The 17336-nt window shown below is 41.7% G+C and overlaps 1 protein-coding gene across 2 annotated transcripts in view; it reads left to right on the plus strand.

Annotated features, from left to right (window-relative positions):
- Nucleotides 1-17336, plus strand: part of furina (furin (paired basic amino acid cleaving enzyme) a) — a 96962-nt gene that overhangs the window by 46580 nt on the left and 33046 nt on the right. For both annotated transcript variants that reach the window (XM_044030167.1, XM_044030166.1), the window contains exons 4-6: nucleotides 8928-9032; nucleotides 13077-13205; nucleotides 14550-14626. In XM_044030167.1, coding sequence (XP_043886102.1) covers nucleotides 8928-9032; nucleotides 13077-13205; nucleotides 14550-14626 — 311 coding nt within the window. The remainder of the gene's footprint in view (nucleotides 1-8927; nucleotides 9033-13076; nucleotides 13206-14549; nucleotides 14627-17336) is intronic.

Genomic DNA, 17336 nt, shown 5'->3' on the forward strand with positions numbered 1-17336 from the left:
ATTTATTTGTTTGTGCTCCTCCACGGTTCACAGGCTGACAGAGCTGTCAGGGGTGAAGAGCGCGTTTAAGTGCGGCAGGTTTTTCCGTCGACAGCTGCTACATCCACAGCACAATGACTTCCGGATGAAAAATTGATCCGAGTCTGCTCAGACTTCATGTAGCCAATGGTAAATAGTGGACTTTATGTACCAGGCAGATCCCTTTTGCTCCGTGTCCGACACCTCGTTTTTCCACGATCTCTGACTCACCTGGGAATGTATTCGTTGCCATGGCAACCTCCCACTAACCTCTGGTTTATGATGCGTTGCCAATAGGGTTGCAAATTGTCTGCGTTTTCCTGAAGACATTTAAACACACGTCGACCAGGTTAATGAGTAATACTTGGTCAGTCGTGGACTGTAGATGGGTTGACATTGTAAATGTGGGACATTAGCGACACCTTCGTGATGTGACAGAACAACTATGAAAGCATAATAAAATAAAAAAAGGCTTGTAAAACACAGCATGTGAGCTCCAGAGTGGAAAAACGGATGAACACAGTAACATATGTAATATATAAGAAAGCATACAAAGAAACGTTTTATCAATAATTGTATGTAATGTATGAGTGAATGGGTGTGAATGTGTGAATGGTTAAACTGCAGTTTTGATTGCTTTTATAAATACAGATTTAATATTTACCATCAAATTAGTTCTCTCTCTATATATAATTTTCTCTAAAATTCAAACCTGCACTTGAGAAACGTTTCTCACTCTTTCATCTCCTTTGTTTTTTTGGAAGATGATCTCAGTTTGTATCGACTGAAGCATCTTCACTTTGTCCAGTCATTTCAGGAAATGGTGATTCTCCGAAGACAATTATAGCAACATGGAGAAGTCTTCGCGTAAATATGAGCGCTTTCGTGTTACGTAAGCTGAAAGTGCTGCTGTCAGAACATGCAGCTCCACAGTGCAGGTGCATGCTGGGAATAAATCCACTTCTGCTGTATTTGTTTGAAAATGGTCCGCGTCCCTCTGCGGGATTTCCTTAAACACTGCGACTCAATTTCCTGTTGTTGAATTCCTCTCTTCCCCCCACAGCTCCTGAGAGAAAGTGAAGCAGTTTGCTTCACATCCCTCCGGTCTCCTCAGGAAGCATCGGCTTAGCTTTTTCTCCAACCTGCAAGGATTTAATCTCGGATTTGTTATTTGTTTGTTTTTTTTTAATTGAGGGGAGCTTGAGTTTGAAATTCCGCAATAACTCGGCGGTATTTATTTACCAAATCTCCATCTGGGTCCGATCGGAACATCATTTGAATTCCATTTCCGTTATTAACGGCGTGATAAAAGCAGCTTAAAACAACCTCATTATTACAGATTTGATTTCTGTCCATTTATCAGCTGTGTGTGTGTGTGTGTGTGTGTGTGTGTGTGTGTTTTCCTGTAAAACCATTTGGCCATTTGGGAGAAGGAGGAGAGAGAAAGTGCCGTCATGTTTTTAAACCGGTGGAGAGATGAAGTCTGAACAAAAGGCTCAGTAAAGTGTCTTTGAAGAGTGTTTAATTACACGTGGACCACTGCCAGATCCCATAGACCGCCTCACAGAAACCCCCATTAATGGGTGTCTGTTGAAAATGTAAAGCCTGGGTTTTTTTTTGTTTTATCTGCGGCCTCCGTGTTCTGTCGCTGCTTTGTTTGATGTTTTAGGCTGCGTCACTTTTTTTCCGTGTTTGTTTGCCGAGTTAAAAGCAAGCGGGGAAGTGACAAAGGATTCCGCCTCAGAAACACAGAACTCTGTTTGGGTTGTGGTTGAGGTTTTATTGAGATTGTACAGTAACAGACGGTCCCTGCAGGAATCTGCGATCTTGCGGTAACGAAAATCTACTTCAATAAAGGAATAAAGGAATCAGTTCTTTGGCAGCAAAAAATAATGAACCATCCATCAATGGTACATTATTAATAAGCTGTTGCTTATTTATTTATTTTTTTATTTTTTTACATAATTAGGGCAACAACTTAAAAAGTAAAATAGAAAAAGTACATGTGTGCAGTGATGTCCAAAAGCTGGTTCAGAGGCCACAGATGGATCAGGGGAGATTTATTTTGGGTCCCTAAACAAAAGAGCAGAATTTTCCTGAACCTTTTTAGTTACGATTTAGGTGAATATTTTTTTAAATAACTATTAATTTAGCAAACACCTTTTGGAAGGGATTTATTCGACAATTAAAAATGTTATTAATTTTACTCACATGTCTATAAATTACTCAAATCAGAGCGTAATCTGTTAGAGAGAGATGGTAGGATGTAATTATTGTAAAATAATGCAGTGATTTGTTTTTATTAACTGGACTGTGTGTCATATTTAAGTTTGGGTAAGTTAAGGTTCGGCATTACTTCAACCTGCAACCTTTCAGGCAATTTGTTTTGAGTATCTTTATTGCATTTTTTCCCCCCTCTTTTGTTCTATTTTATCTGTAGTTTGGTGACTAATATAAACAAGTCGTTGAGAATTTCACTTGATAGAAAGAGAGCAATATTTGCTTTAAAAAAGATTAAAGGAACACATAAAAACATGATTGGTGAAGTCTTTTCTTCAACAAAACCCCCCCCAACCCACTCAAAATCTCTCAGGAAATCTGACTGCAACCGAATAAGTGGTCCCTTCATGTTTTGAGCAGTGCATGTGTGCTGTATGAATGAATAGCTGAGTGTGGTGTAGAGTGCTCCGAGTGTTTCGTCAAGAACGAGAAAATCACGAGACCATTTACCATCTTCAATCTTGGACTGGCGTAATGGGGACTTGACTCTTGATTCACGTTGTGGGACTCGAGCTTGAGACGCGGACTCGGGCTTCAGTGACTCGACTGCGCCACTGTGGGACCATTGATCTGCACTGTAATTGGATTTTGTTACTCCCTCGCAGTAATGTGATGCCTTCTTTGAGGCTTCTGCTGGGACTCGCTCAGAGGAAACTTTGTTTGTGTGACGATGAAGGACAAGACGGAGAGCGAGCAAAAAGAGAAGGGTGGGGTCGATGGCTCCGACTCGACGCGTAAACACGAAGCGAGCAGCGTGTTTGTGAGCATTAGTTCTGCACCACATAAGTCTGGACCTGGGAGATAGACGCTTATTTCTTTCTTTTCAAAGCTCATTCATTATGGAAAGGCCATTTGTCAACTCTGTGTTCTGTCACAGGCTGTTATATAACAAAATATTTAACATGAAATATAAGTATTTGTTGTTGAGAATATAATCTGTAAAAGTTGTGCAATTGGTTGCAAAAATATGCCATGTTTTTCACCCTAATATAGAAATTGGTCGGAAGTGAGAACATTTATGTAAATTTAACTGTAATGTTTTATTTCATCCAATATAAAAGGGCAACCAGCAGGTTATTAAAAAAGGACCATGGTTCTCAAACTGTGGTACCACCAGTGGTAGATGCTCTTCTTCTGGTACTTCAGAATCAGAAAATCAGAAATACTGTCCTACGTTTGACCCCAGTGCTTAGAAAATGAAATGAATATTAGTCGGACTAAGACTTTAGTCGGACTAACAAACCTAGATGATGCGATTCATAGTCTGATTACTCCTGCATGTATACGCTTAGTTGGACTGGAGTCGGATTGGCACCAAAACACCAAGAAGGAGATGGCGTACAAACTGCGGAACTGTTGCGTCATTCACGCGGACTCAGACGTACACGGCCATGTTATCAAGAGGATGTCTCTTGATAATAAATGTAGAAATGTAAGTGCCTTGCGTTTCAATTTTGAGGAGCTGTTTTTCAGCTCACCAGTTCTGTGTCATCGTTTATTTATGCAGTGCAATCCACAGAATTAATTCAACCCATGGTGAATTTGCAACAGAGCCTGAGGGACAGGTACACAAACTGGAGAGTGAAGAAGCTCTCCAGTTTGAGAGTGCACACAAACACAAAAACTTGTTTTTATATCCTAGTGAGGACGCCTCATAGACATAATACATTCCCTAACACCTTACCCTAACCCAGCCTTTCTCAAACTGTGGGGCGGGCCCCCAGTAGAGACTTTTTCCAGCTCTGTTTTTCTTTTCTTTTTTTAAGTAAGTAACTAAAATTTAGCAGGTGGAACTTGAGGTCTTGCAGCAACCCAGACTCATTTTAGTGACAACAAAATCTACACTGGTGACAAGGTTTGGATAATATCTCATAGCTGAGACTTGGATTCACGGTGAATGTGGTGTTAGGAGAAGAAAGACCTGTCTGTGTGTTGTGTCTCAAAACATTGGCAGGTGGACAGCATGAAAGCTAATAAATTGAAGAGACACTTCACTTGAGTTACGTTGGTAAGCCATTGTCGTTTTTCAAGAGGAAACTTTATCAATACCGAAAGCAGGGAAGTGGTTTAAAACAAACTGCCGGTGGAAACAACAAAGCACAGCTAGCTTCCTACAAGGTTACATACAGAATTGCACGTACCAAGAAGTTATTGCAGATGAGCTCATACTGCCTGCTGCTCGAAATGTATTTATTGTTTAAAACATTTCGTTGCTATAGTTATAATTGCACCTTTCATATATTTATTTGAAAATTCCTTTCTCAGGAAGCAACATTAAGGGTTATTTGTATTGCTGAAGGAAGAATGTTTCTTTCAATAAATGTTATACTTGACACATTGTTGCAATTGTGAGAGAGTAAGAAGGGCCCAACAGGAAAGGTTTGAGAACAACTGCCCGAACCATTACAACTAAGAACCTAACCCTAAACACAGGTCTTAACCCTGAAAAAGCATTTAAAGTTGTGGGGCCTAGACAAAATGTCCCCACAAAAATAGTCTTATAGCTTCAGTTGCATCTCTGTGGGTGTTTGTGTGTGTTTCCACGTATCTGTACCTTTGTGAGGTCCAAAAAATGTACACACCTAAGTCTGTCTGTCTGCGCAGATGGATCAAGTATAACTTTATAGACGTTAGCGATGCGAACGTCGGTAAACATTTTCCCTAATTGTCTCAATCACAAGTGTTTGTAAATTATTAAGGGGAGAATTATACCCCATTAATTGGTGTAATTCTTTTTAAGTTAAATTAAAACAAGCTCTCTGATTTTTCAGCTTCTTAAATGTGAATATTTTCTGGTTTCTTTGTTCCGTACGACAAATAAAACCAAAACCTTTTGGTGGGTTGAACAAAAACAAGACATTTGAGATACTTTTTTTTTCTCATGTTTTCTAAGTCTATCCATTGAGAAAATAATCGACTGATTACTAGCGGAACGTCTAGTAGGTGTCTGGTTGTGAAACGACAGTAAATTGCAAATCTGGAGGTTTCAAATCGGAGGTCAAGGACACAATCTGTTGCATTAACTTGGAGACTTTTTTATGGAAAGTAAAAATGACCAAACAAATAATTTTTCTCAATAGTGTCTTTGCCGTTTTCTTTTGACAAAACAAAGACGATGTGTGTGACATTAAGAGATGATATTAAGTGGGTGAATAAAGCAGTGGGAAATAACTGGTGTCTCTTGCAGCTTGATTGTTTGGTAGTTGTGGTAAACAGCTAGTTGCTTTGTTTATCATCGTCATCATCACCATCAAGTTTCCTGTCATGTTTGAAGAGCATTGACTTGCAAACCTTTCACAACAGAGACTCTCTCTCTGCGTATGTGTGAAAACAGGATTAAAAGTGTGATTGTTCAGCAGAGAAGGGAATGGAAAAAGGGGAAATTCCCCCCCACCGTCTTCTGATGCAAGATAAAATACAATTTTTCTCGTGACTGAAGATCACCCGGTCACATGGAAGGAGGTCTTTTTTTTTTCTTTCTTTTTTTTTTAACACAACAGCGTCTTTGTCCTTTCCACACAACGCTGCTATTTTCATTAAAACAAAAAAGCCGATATTAAGGGCCTGACGGAGAGCGACTGTCCTGTCAGTCCCTCCCACCGTCTCAAGAATAATGAGATCATTTCATGTGAAGAATAATAATGTCATATAGGTGTGTGCGTGTGAATCTCTGGGGATGCAAGTGAACTCGCTCTAATCCAATATGGATCAAGGTACAAATGAACTTAAAGTTTCTACGGCTGCCCGTAATGACTTGACATGACACGATATTTCATTACCTTATTATTTCAGTGATTGCAGTGATTGTAAAAAATGATAATTCTTAACCACCTTGATAGAATGTTATATATGTTGCACTTAAATTGTGCCGGTACAACGTGAATCTGCAGACTCAGAAAGTGCAGCAGAGAAAGTCTACAGCCTCACAGCAGCACAAAGAAAAGTTTATGGAGCCATAAGCTGCTGTGTTTTTTAAGCAGCAAATTATCACCAAAAAGAAAAACTCCTGGACTAATTGTCTTTTAAACTTGATGGGAGTGTGGAGATCTGCCCAAGGACGAACCCATTAGAGTTTTTAAGCAGATCTGATTCAGGGGGTGGACACAGTCATTTATTTTCTCACTTTTTCAAACACTGAGAGGCGTTTCTTTCAACATCTCAAGAAATAATGAGCTCACTGTGACAATAGAATCTGCCATTTATGGAGAACTCAGACTAAATTTGGTGCCGCTCCTCCGGAAAATGGTCCACGTTCTTGTCGCGTTATTTCCCGTCACCTGTCAAGATCGGATTGTACATGTGTATTTAGAGGGAGTTGAATGTTTGATCGAGAGTTTTGAACTTTCAGGGAACAGAAAACAAACTTCTCCCTTTAGGGTCCTCTCCTGTCTTCTCCTGTTCCACCAACTGTCCTCAAGTCCTCCTTCACAACGTCCATGAACCTTCTCTGTGGTCCTCTTTTCCTCCTTTCTCCTGGAAGCTCCATCCTCAACATCCTTTGTCCAGTATAATCACTATCCCTCATCTGCGCGTGACCAAACCATCTCCACCTTGACTCTATTACTTTATTTCCAAACCCTTCAACCTGAGCCGTCTCTCATTTCTAGTCCTGTCCATCCTGGTCACTCCCAATGGAAAATATCAGCATCTTCAGCTCTGCCATCTCCAGCTGCTAGACATACATCATAGCAGGGCTCAGTAGCGTCTTGTAGACCTTCACTTTCACGTTGGAGCTCCAGTCTAAGGACTTTAATTGCCAAAGTGATGATTCATTTCAGGTTCTCAGTCATCGCAACTCAAGCAAGTCCTCCTGGAATTAAGCTATCTTCGCACTAGAGGATTATCAAATCTGAGCTCGGTTTTAAAAACAGTGGGAGACCACAGACACAACTCATTTTGTAACCGCTGTTTTAATCCTGAGAAAGCACAGGGATCCAGGGATTTGGGGAGATGGAGGCAGACCGTCGGCGTCGTCAGTTAATAGCTGTTGTGTGTGTGTGTGATGTTTTGTGCTGAGAAAAGCATAAAAAAACTGTGGATGAAGTCATGGCTGAGAAGACGGAATCAAGTTGTCTTGCACAACAAGTTACGATTCTAAAGAAAAATGTTAATACGGTCACATCACGTACCGCTACAGCCATGAGTCACAAAGTAATGTCCAAGTTTGGACTGACCAACTGCTTTTTAACTCACGTCATCAAAAGTTTTGGCCTTGTCGGCAGTTCTTCAAACGGCCACAGCTGTGACCTCGTCCTCACACTGACCCGAGACAAATGTCAATGTTCACACACTCACACACGGCCATCTCTGCTCCTTTCATTGAAATCTTTCCGTTGTGCTTCTGTTGGACTGGCGTTAGTACGATGACCTTCATTATGTCTTTCCTTTTTTACTCTAATGTCTCCAGTGATCTGCAGAGAGAGAGAGAGAGCGCGAGGGGAGAGGTGCACTGTGATTCGGTTGTCCTTCACATCAGGTGCTTTGTCCTTGCGGCAGGAAGTTGGGATATCTCTTCTCTTCTTTTTTTTTTTTTCTTTTTTTTTTAACTGTTCTTATCTATCCAAGCGTTTTACCCGGGTCCAGTTCTGCAGAGGGAGAAGAAACTGGTTCATTCTCCTCTGTCGGTGTCAGAGCCTTGAACATTACAACATGCTGCAGTCACGCTATCAGTGCGACTGGGCAATGTACGAAAAATTTTATCAGTGTTGTGACACGAGACGAGTCGAGCTGAAACGATTACTCGATTTATTAATCAATGAATCAGTTTGAAGCTTTTTTTTCATGATTAAAACAAGATTTCTCATTGTTTCAGCTTCTTAAATGTGAATATTTTTATTCTGCTCCATGCAACTAAGAAATCATTTAAAAACGGAATGAATTTGGTTCGAGGACAAAAAGGTTCAAAGCTTATGTCAGAGCGAGCAAAGACCGCTTCTGTGGTCCGAGCGTCATCCTGAAAACGCTCGCTGCATCAGAACGGGTTCAGATATTTTATCTCCGTCCGACAGACAACAGATGTGCGTCTCCTTCGTCTGGATCTGACGAGTGTCTCTGTTTCTGTGTCACATGTTTACGGCTCAGCCGTTATACGTGTAGTAGATTCTGGCAGCCGACACATTTTAATTAGTCTCTGGTTGTTCTGGAAATAAATTCATCAGCGTGTCTCATTAACGAGTTTTCTTTGCGACATCCCCGCGCCTCTAATCTCACTCTGTCGGAGGTTAGTCCACCGAGAATTGACATCTCCATTAATGCATTCGACGTAACGGTCGTCATGGCCATGTTCTGTTTTTAATGGCCCCTGCACAGCTGACACATGTGACGATAGGCTTCCTGTTTTCTGAATATGTACACATTGAGAATGGCCTGAGGTCCAAAATCTGATCTTCCTTCCTGACCAACTGCTCACGTTATATATTGCCGGTGTTTCTTTGTGCGTTGTCATTTTTCTTCCAAGAAATCCTCCTCAATGTTACCTTTTTGAGAAGGCCTGGATCTCATTCCAGGTTTTTAGCCTCTTGAACATTAAATTAATTTGTCGTGCGAGTGGATTGTTTGCAGGCGGAGAGCTGCATGTTTTTGCCACGGATCGTCTAACACTCATGTTTGTGCTTCTTCCTCTTCTTTAGGTGACCTGGGCAGAACAACAGGTGTCGAAGCGGAGGAAAAAGAGGGATATTAACACGGAACCTATAGAGCCTTCAGATCCCAAGTTCAAAGATCAGTGGTATCTGGTGAGTACGAGTGCTGGGTCATAATATCAGTGACTTATCGTCGTCCTTCCTCAAATACCAAATAGGACAAATATCGATATTTTATTTACTAAATGAAGGCGCTCTAAAGTAAACGGTCCCTTGTCTCCTTGAGGTGGCGCCGCTCAAACAAAAGAAGCGGAGGAAGCTAAGTTAAGAGACGTGTTCGATACATAGACTTTATGCACTTTGTTCTCCGTGTTTTGAATAAACAGAGAAATCCTGCACTTTTAACCTTTCACGCTCACGTTTTGTTTTCTTCAGTTAGACAGAGATCGCGACGTATCGCCGTGCGCTCGTCCTGCAAAATATTGATTATCAGACAATCGTTGTTTTGTGATTTTATTGATACGTGCCCCACGATACCAATAAAATAAAATCGAGTGCTTTTTCTTCGTCTGTGGACGTAATTCTGAGCCTCACTCTTCTTCAGCTTATCCTCCGCCATGAGACAATACAGGTAAATCAATTTCGGGGGCGTGATGTTTCCCCGGTGTGGAGAGACGAGCCTCCACATACACTGTCTCTGTGTGAAATGGTGTGTGCGACTAGACCTGAAGGATTCTGCTTTGATAGTAGCACTTGCATACCGAGAGCCGTTTGAATTCCAAATTGCACATTTTTAAGAAATTGATGGTTTACTTAAGTGCGGAGGCAGCCGTGACTACAAAGACAGAGTGGATTCATCTGGAAGCGCGCTCTCTCTCTCTCTCTCTCTCTCGCTCATTTTCAGCTGATGGATTTTTTTTTTCCCGTTTGACTCGGAAGAATGTCACTGATACACTGGACTGTTAAAAGCAGCGGTAAATGCCCCCGGGGGGTTTTCAGTTCAGCTCCACTTTTTCTTCAATTACTCTGAGGTTGCCCGAGGCAGAGGAAGATTCACGGCGATGCAGAAGCGACTTGTATTACCAGTTGTTCAGAATGTCAGCGCTTTAACAGACTCCCTTTTTTTCCCAGTGTGTTGGAATAGTTAGTGGCACTTTGACAGGCAAATAAGCCGATAAAAAGCCCCGCTGCCTGCTCGTGTCAGAGTCACTAAACGTAAAAGATTGTACTCGCAACTGTTTAATTAGCAATTTTTCTCAGTGTGTGTGTGTGTGTGTGTGTGTACATAAATATGTACTAAGAAACTGAAAAGTCATGTATGACAAACGAAAGGTAATATTTAATAGTAACTGCTAAGCATTAGTAAATACTTACAAGCTTTCCTTGTGCATTAACATCAACTAAATAACTGGTTTGTAATGGAATAAATGCATCATTAATTGAGTAAGAATTTAAGAATTACACATTAGCTTATTTATCAAGAGCAAAACATACATAACTGCCCTCATAAATGACATATTAATGTAGGAGCAACGCTTCACAAATGCTGAAATAAGCATATTTACTCATGAATAATTATTAATTCTAGTACTTCAAATGAGGAATATTCATCAGAATCCCAATTTTGGTCCATAAAATTACATTAATAAAGTCCAAGATGTTTTTTTTGTCCCAGTGGAGCAAATAAACCGGAACTAAAATGGCAAAACTTCTTTCTCGATTAATCGAGTACTGTAAAATGTTGAAAGATTTCTCCTAAAACCTGGAAATGACGACGTTCTTAAATGTCTCGTTTTATCCACAAACCAAAATGAGTCAGTTTTAATGATTTCTTTGTTATCTGAAGCAAAGAAACCAGGAAATCTTTACGTTTAAGAAGCTGGGAAAACAAGAAATATGAATGATTTGAGGATTTGTTTCCTCGTCCTTCGCATGAAGCTGCGTGGCAAATAAAAAAAAAAAATCAAACTTTATTTAGTCTGTTGGCACCTCGTGTGCTCGTAAAGCTCATTAAACACTAATGGACTCGGAGAGTAGAGCGACGCCTTCCCCGTCCCTTCCCTCAGATCCTTTGCACTGATTGAATCATCTGAACTTTGGATGAGATATAAATAGTAGCACGTCGGCGCGGCCGTGAGCAACATGTTAGTTGTCGGCAGGAATGTAAATCTGGGGAAATATGACAGAAAAGGTTCCCGAGATTAAAAAGAAGAAAAAAGAAAATGTTACAATCGGCAGTATGGACGATCGTCTGGTAAATGTCAGAGAATTGTTCGGGGAATGCTGAGTCAGTGTTTCTCCTCCTGTACATTTTTCAGCAGGGACAGTTCTCAGTGAAGATGAAAACAAACCAAAATATCCCCCATCATTAAAATCAGTAGTGACATCTACTGGTGAGACTGCAGATTGCAGCCTGGTGTTGATCGAAAGATTGTCAGGGAACTACAGTGGCTGTCGCATACCAACTCTCTCTCTCTCTCTCGCTCTGCTGTTTCTTTCTTACTCTTCACCGTACGTAGTTCATGCATTTGGTTTGAGAGGGTGGAGCTATTCTCTGTGCGCATATTAATGGCGCGTTCCATTTTCACTCGAGTCAGAAATCCAAGCTGAGTGCGAGATGGGAAATCTGAAAATACCAGTCGACGACAACGCTATACAAATAGTGTGTTTGTCGGATGTACTTAGACCAGGCCTACGCAGCACAAACGTGGAGTCTTAATCACCAGCAGTGTCTCTCTCTGCCGTTGAAGTGAGATTCCGAGTGAGTAACGTTAAAGCAAGAGCGAGCAAATGACAACGTGATTCCCGACAAATGAAAATTCCAAGATCTCCGTCTCACCGAAGAAAAATGACAGAGACTGACTTTGAACCACAATCCCAAGGACAATCACTTGTCCTTGTGCTGCACGTCAATAAAAGTGCACGTCATGGGGCTCTTACAAAGTTGTCCTCCCCTCTTAAGCTGTGTCGGCACGTTCAGTCCTTGAATTTGAGGGAGTCGCTCCTTGAAAGTCATTGAAAAGTTCTTTGAATCCAAAATGCAAAAAGTACGTATGAAAGAATTCTTTCCAAGGCGTCAAAAACCAAGCTTTGAATGAAAAGTGAAGCATCAGATGGCGTCGGTTTGGTCCATGGTCACGCCACATCACTTTTAACCAACCCTCCGATTCCTCTCCACGTTGGAGTCATTTCTTAAAATGATTGGCTTTAAAAAAAAATGTGAAGCTGGATTCTGCTGATTGTGGAGAGCTGCAGCTCTGTTCCAGGCGGCCACAGTGCTCTGCACATTAGAGGAAAAAGCAGGATTTGCTGTCATTATCTCCTCGACAGTAAATAAGCCTGTGCCTCATTAAATACTGGACCCAGTTGGTCAGTGAGAGTGCGTCTGTTGGCAGAGTCTCCTTGATTGACAGATGTTAATGGTCAGCATCTGCTGTTGCTATGAATAAATGATATCGTTCTGATATTTGTCTAAACGATGAGGCAGATTCCTCCCTTTGGCAGATCTGAAAGCAGAGGCTGTTCAGACGCTGGCGAGCTTCAGACGGCGTCACAGTGTGTGCGCAGGGAACGCCGACGTCGAGGAAGAGGGGAAAATATTCAAAAGCGAGACCTTGAACACGGATTCATTATTCACGCCGCGTGTCAGCCGCGGAGAGGCCTTCTCTCATCTGAATGTCACATCGCAACTTTGAACTTTAATTGATTTTCTTTTGAAGCGTTAAAGTGCCAATGACGACGCGGGGTCGTGTTGAACACGGGCCCTCGCCTTGTGTCGGAGAAAGAGATTTGAGATTTGAACAGGAAGCGGCGGCGGCGGATGAAACCACGCGGTGCATGTTTGGTAAAAGAGGAGCCACATTTGACTTTTCTACCAAAAGGTCAGGTTGAATGTCAACAGTCGTATCACAAAGCACAGAATGATTCATGTGAGGCAGTTCACTGGGCTTGACATTAATAATAAATGCAGTAAATTCAAATGTGGCACTGATGCTTTTGGACTAAAGATGCTCTTTTGTTTACCTAACAAACATCAGTGTTTTTTCGAAAATACATTTAGTAAGTGGCACCCTTTTCCCGCAGGTTCTGTTCTTAATAGTCCTTCCAAATTCAGTTAAAAGCACAGTCCTTTTGTGCCCTACGTGTCCCCAGGATAATTAGATTGCATCTCTCTCTCTCTCTTTTCTACATCCACAGTACAACAGCAACCAGCGTGACTTAAATGCCAAAGCTGCGTGGCAGACGGGCTACACAGGTAAAGGTGTGGTGGTGTCCATCCTGGATGATGGAATAGAGAAGAATCACCCCGACCTGATGCAGAACTACGTGAGTATCATCTCTGATTTCTTGATGTTTCGTGAAAGATGAGGAACCGAGCGCCTCGTTTAGCATCGTTTACACTCTGTGTTTGATACAGAGACGACGCCTCCTGCCTTCATTCTGTCCTTTTTTTCTTTTTTGTTGTTGTTCTCGTCTCCTGAGAGCTTACGGACATGATTTGGAACATTTTGTGGTGGGCAGTGTAGCCAGTAGTGACGGCACAAGGTCATTAGATTATTTTATTTTGATTTGATTTATTTTTCGCGCGGTGAGATACACAAAAGGGACAAACATAAATAGGAAGAGACGGAGAGTCCACTTAAATATAAAGTCTCACTGACATATACAGAAGACAGTGTGCTATAAACTATATGGTTTATAGAAAGACAATACAATAATGCGTGTTCCTAGTGTACAATAATATAATCCAGCGATGATACAGACAACTGGGGAATTTGATTTAAAAGGCATCTTTCGAAATGTTTTTTTTTTTTTTTAGAGGAACTGAGTCCGGCTTCATGAAAAAATCAATTCCGTAGTTTGACAGCAGGGTTTTAAAAAGTCTAAAATACAATAATCAGAATTTTGAGTGCAGTTTTGCCAGGTCTTAAATAAAAAAAATAAATTACTTTTATCGAGTTATAATGTTTGGTTCCTCTTTAAACTTTGTTTAATATAACAAGAGAACAAACATGGAACCAATGACCACTGACGTCCGTTCCAACCGTGGCTCTAACTTGTGGATTTGATGTGTTCTGAGTTCATTTCCTAAATTATAAACACATGAGAATCTGCAGTTTCTTAGTTAGGAATGGAATTGAGCATTTGAAGAACCGTGAGACCCCTAATTACGATCATTTTAAACAATGACGGAACTTATTTCAGGAGTTTATTCGGCTACTTTTGGATCCGTGTGAGGAGAACGTTGCTGCCGTCAGACACGTGACTCTGTGCCGCCTTCCACTGACTCGAACATCAACGTAGAGATTTACGTGGACGCGGCGGCTTCATCGTTTGAAAAGATGCCCGTAAACGGCGGCATCAGTGAGTCTGAAGAATAGATTCTGTGCAGAAAAAGTCGGAGATTTCTTTCAAGTACTTTAATTAAGACGGAGCAAGAGATGAGGTGGCCTTAAATGGTTATTTAACTTATTTTTTGTTATTTGTCTCAACATCAGCTCTGCTCCGATCATATACCCTGGTTTAAACAGTAGAACAGTATTTACCACCAGAGGAAGCTCACTGATCTGAATCTCTAAACTCACTCTGAAGAAGCAGTTTCTGTTTATATTTATACATATATATATATCTATATATCTATATATACATACCTTTTTATTTTTTCTACAGGACCCGGACGCCAGCTACGATGTGAATGATGGCGACCCAGATCCTCAGCCTCGATACACGCAGCTTAATGATAACAGGTAGAGAAGAAATCTCCACTGATAAAAATGCAATTTCCACTCTTGTCTGTGTCTGTCTGCGTCGCACTGATCCCCTCGGTTCCTGCGTGCGTGTGTGTGTGTGTGTGTGTGTGGGTGAAGGGTGAGTGGGTGTACATGTACGGATGTCAGGATGAAATTGCGCTTCCTCATTAATTTGTCTCCTTTTCACCGCCTGATAACTGCTGGCTGACGTGTATATTGGACCGCGGCGGCGTCTCAGAGTCAAAGGGGCGACGTGTGAATGGGAACGATTCCAATTTAAGGCCACAACATGTTGGGGTTTGAATTTGCTTCCATTTAACGCTCTGAACTCTGCAGAAACTCGTATTAGTTCATGGGAATCTCGTCTATCAAACTTTCTCTGTTTCAGCCCATGATTGAAAATGTGCTGTCATTTGAGATCATGTTTTAACAGCAGCTCGTCAGTGTCAGGGAGCCAATGAGCAGTCTGATCCAGGTCTCACGGCGCTCGTGATTGGCTGTCGGGAGTCGAGCAGGAAGTTGCTCGTTACTCGGCTGTGAGAAGACGAGCAGGTCGGCTGAGACTGGAGAATTTTTTTTGTTCAAACTGATCATCAAAAAAGTTTTTCAAAGTCCAAATATCAATATTGCAAGTTTCGATCATCCAGAAGTTGTTTAGTTTTTTTTAGTTTTTGTTGACCCATTTTATGTTTTCAGTATTTTGACATCATCATTATTATTATTTTCATGATCGATTATTAATCCGTCCTTTATTTCCAAGTCATCGTTTTGGTCCGTAAAATGTCGGAACATGTGTTTTTTTCTTTTTTTAAACCTGGATATGATGACGTTCTCAAATTTCTTTATTATACGGGGCAAAATAAACCTGAAAATATTCACATGTAAGAAGCTGAAAACTCAGTTAAAACAATCAATTATCAAAATAGTTGATGATTCATTTAGTAATCGAGTAATTACATAAATGACGTTGTAGTTCTACACACACGTCATCACGGACTCCGAACTGTATACAATTGTTGTTTCTCTGTCCCCCATTTTTTTTTTTCCTTTCACCCCAACCTGTCTTGGCAGATGGCCGCACATCTTTGATTTCTTCTTCCTGTTAAAGGGGAGTTTTTTTTTTCTCTCCACTGACGACAGAACTGTTGGGTCTCTCTGCACTCGATGAGGTCGTCTACGTGCAGAGCCGTGAGATAATGCACGTGGTGAACAGACCATAAAAATAACTGGTTACCGACATTAAGCGTTTTCATTGAACAGTTCTGTTTTCTGCCCCAGTCGACCTCTAATCAATACCCTATACGTAACTCGGGGTGTATGTTAACCGCCCAGGTGCCACTAAGCAGAGAAAATCAACGGCAGGGTTAATTGCAGCAGTGAGTGAAGAAAGTGTCCTTATTGCCGCGGCCTCTGCGTGGTTTGCCACTACAGTGACGCCTCGCAGAGAACTGATGGAATTAGGTTCATCAGCGTTAATGAAACGGCTCTCTCTCGGCTCGGCTGCTCATCTTTCTTCATTTATCTCCCCCCGCCCGCCCTCCCGCCTGACTCTAATCCGCTGTTTATTTGCTTGTTTGTGGGCCGCTGGCCTGAGAGGGAGGTCACGTGACTCCTGCTTTTACCTCACACAAACGCGCGGCTGTGGTCTGTTTTTGATGCTCGAGCCAATGTTTCTCTGAAAAGAACGTCAAGCAGATTTTTTAATCAGTCTGGGAAGAAGGGGATCTTCAAAGTCCGTGTAAAGCCACCGCAGAGTTTCTCCTCCTCCTCACAGTTCATAAACTGTTTGTTACAAAATAGTGGCTGAGAAATTACAACTATGGAGTAAAGACTGTTTCTCTCTGGTGTTCGGTTAAAAATATAGGTTGATGACACGATATAAAAACCCTCTGAGAGCTTTTTCGCTGGTCTAACTTTAAACTGCTCTGTCCTGAAAATGTGTCTTTTGAAACAATGACGTTTTTTTAATCATTCAAATATGGCAGCGCAGTTGGTAACACGTTTTTCGCCCGTGAGGAGACAAAGTCAGCGGGAGTTATTTATGTCTTTAATCATTCTGTCCAATCGGCCTCCGTGTTTGTGTTGAACTCCGAGGATGCACCCAAACACAGTGGGCTTCACAGCGGACGCATGCGGAGAGTAGAAGACGCTTAATTATCAAAATATAAATAGAAAACACACACACACACACACACAATTGTCTGGAGGAGTTTGGATAAATGTGGGTGTAAACAATAATGCCATCACCCTCTTACTCAGCCCCAGTGAGTGTTTCTAAGATGTTGTGCCTGAGCCTGAGAGTGTTTTCAGAGCCTCTATCAACAAAAACCTGTGTGAATGTTTGGGCGGGAAGAATGTGGGAGAACGTCCCACCGGTGCAGCTCCACAGATCCCCCGCTCTGCGCCAAGGCACGCTTAAGCTCTCCTGGCGACGCTCGGCGTCCAAGAGCCGAGCTCAGACACTCGCCGCTGATATTTCCTTCATTCCAACTTACTCACCTCAGACTCTTATCTCGTGCCACCCAGCTCTCTGTGTTGTCCTTGTGGCGGGGGCCAACTGAGAGGGCGCGTGTGTGTTGCCATTACTTTGCAGCGGGTTGTCGCAGATGCACGTGTAAACAACCTGTGGGCGTGTTTGAAACTGCACAAGACTGTGAGTGTCTGTTTGGTCGCAGAAAGCTCAACTCTGTTCCGCGTCCATAAAGCC

This window comes from Solea senegalensis, linkage group LG7 (assembly GCF_019176455.1).
Source record: "Solea senegalensis isolate Sse05_10M linkage group LG7, IFAPA_SoseM_1, whole genome shotgun sequence".
Taxonomy (NCBI): Eukaryota; Metazoa; Chordata; class Actinopteri; order Pleuronectiformes; family Soleidae; genus Solea; species Solea senegalensis.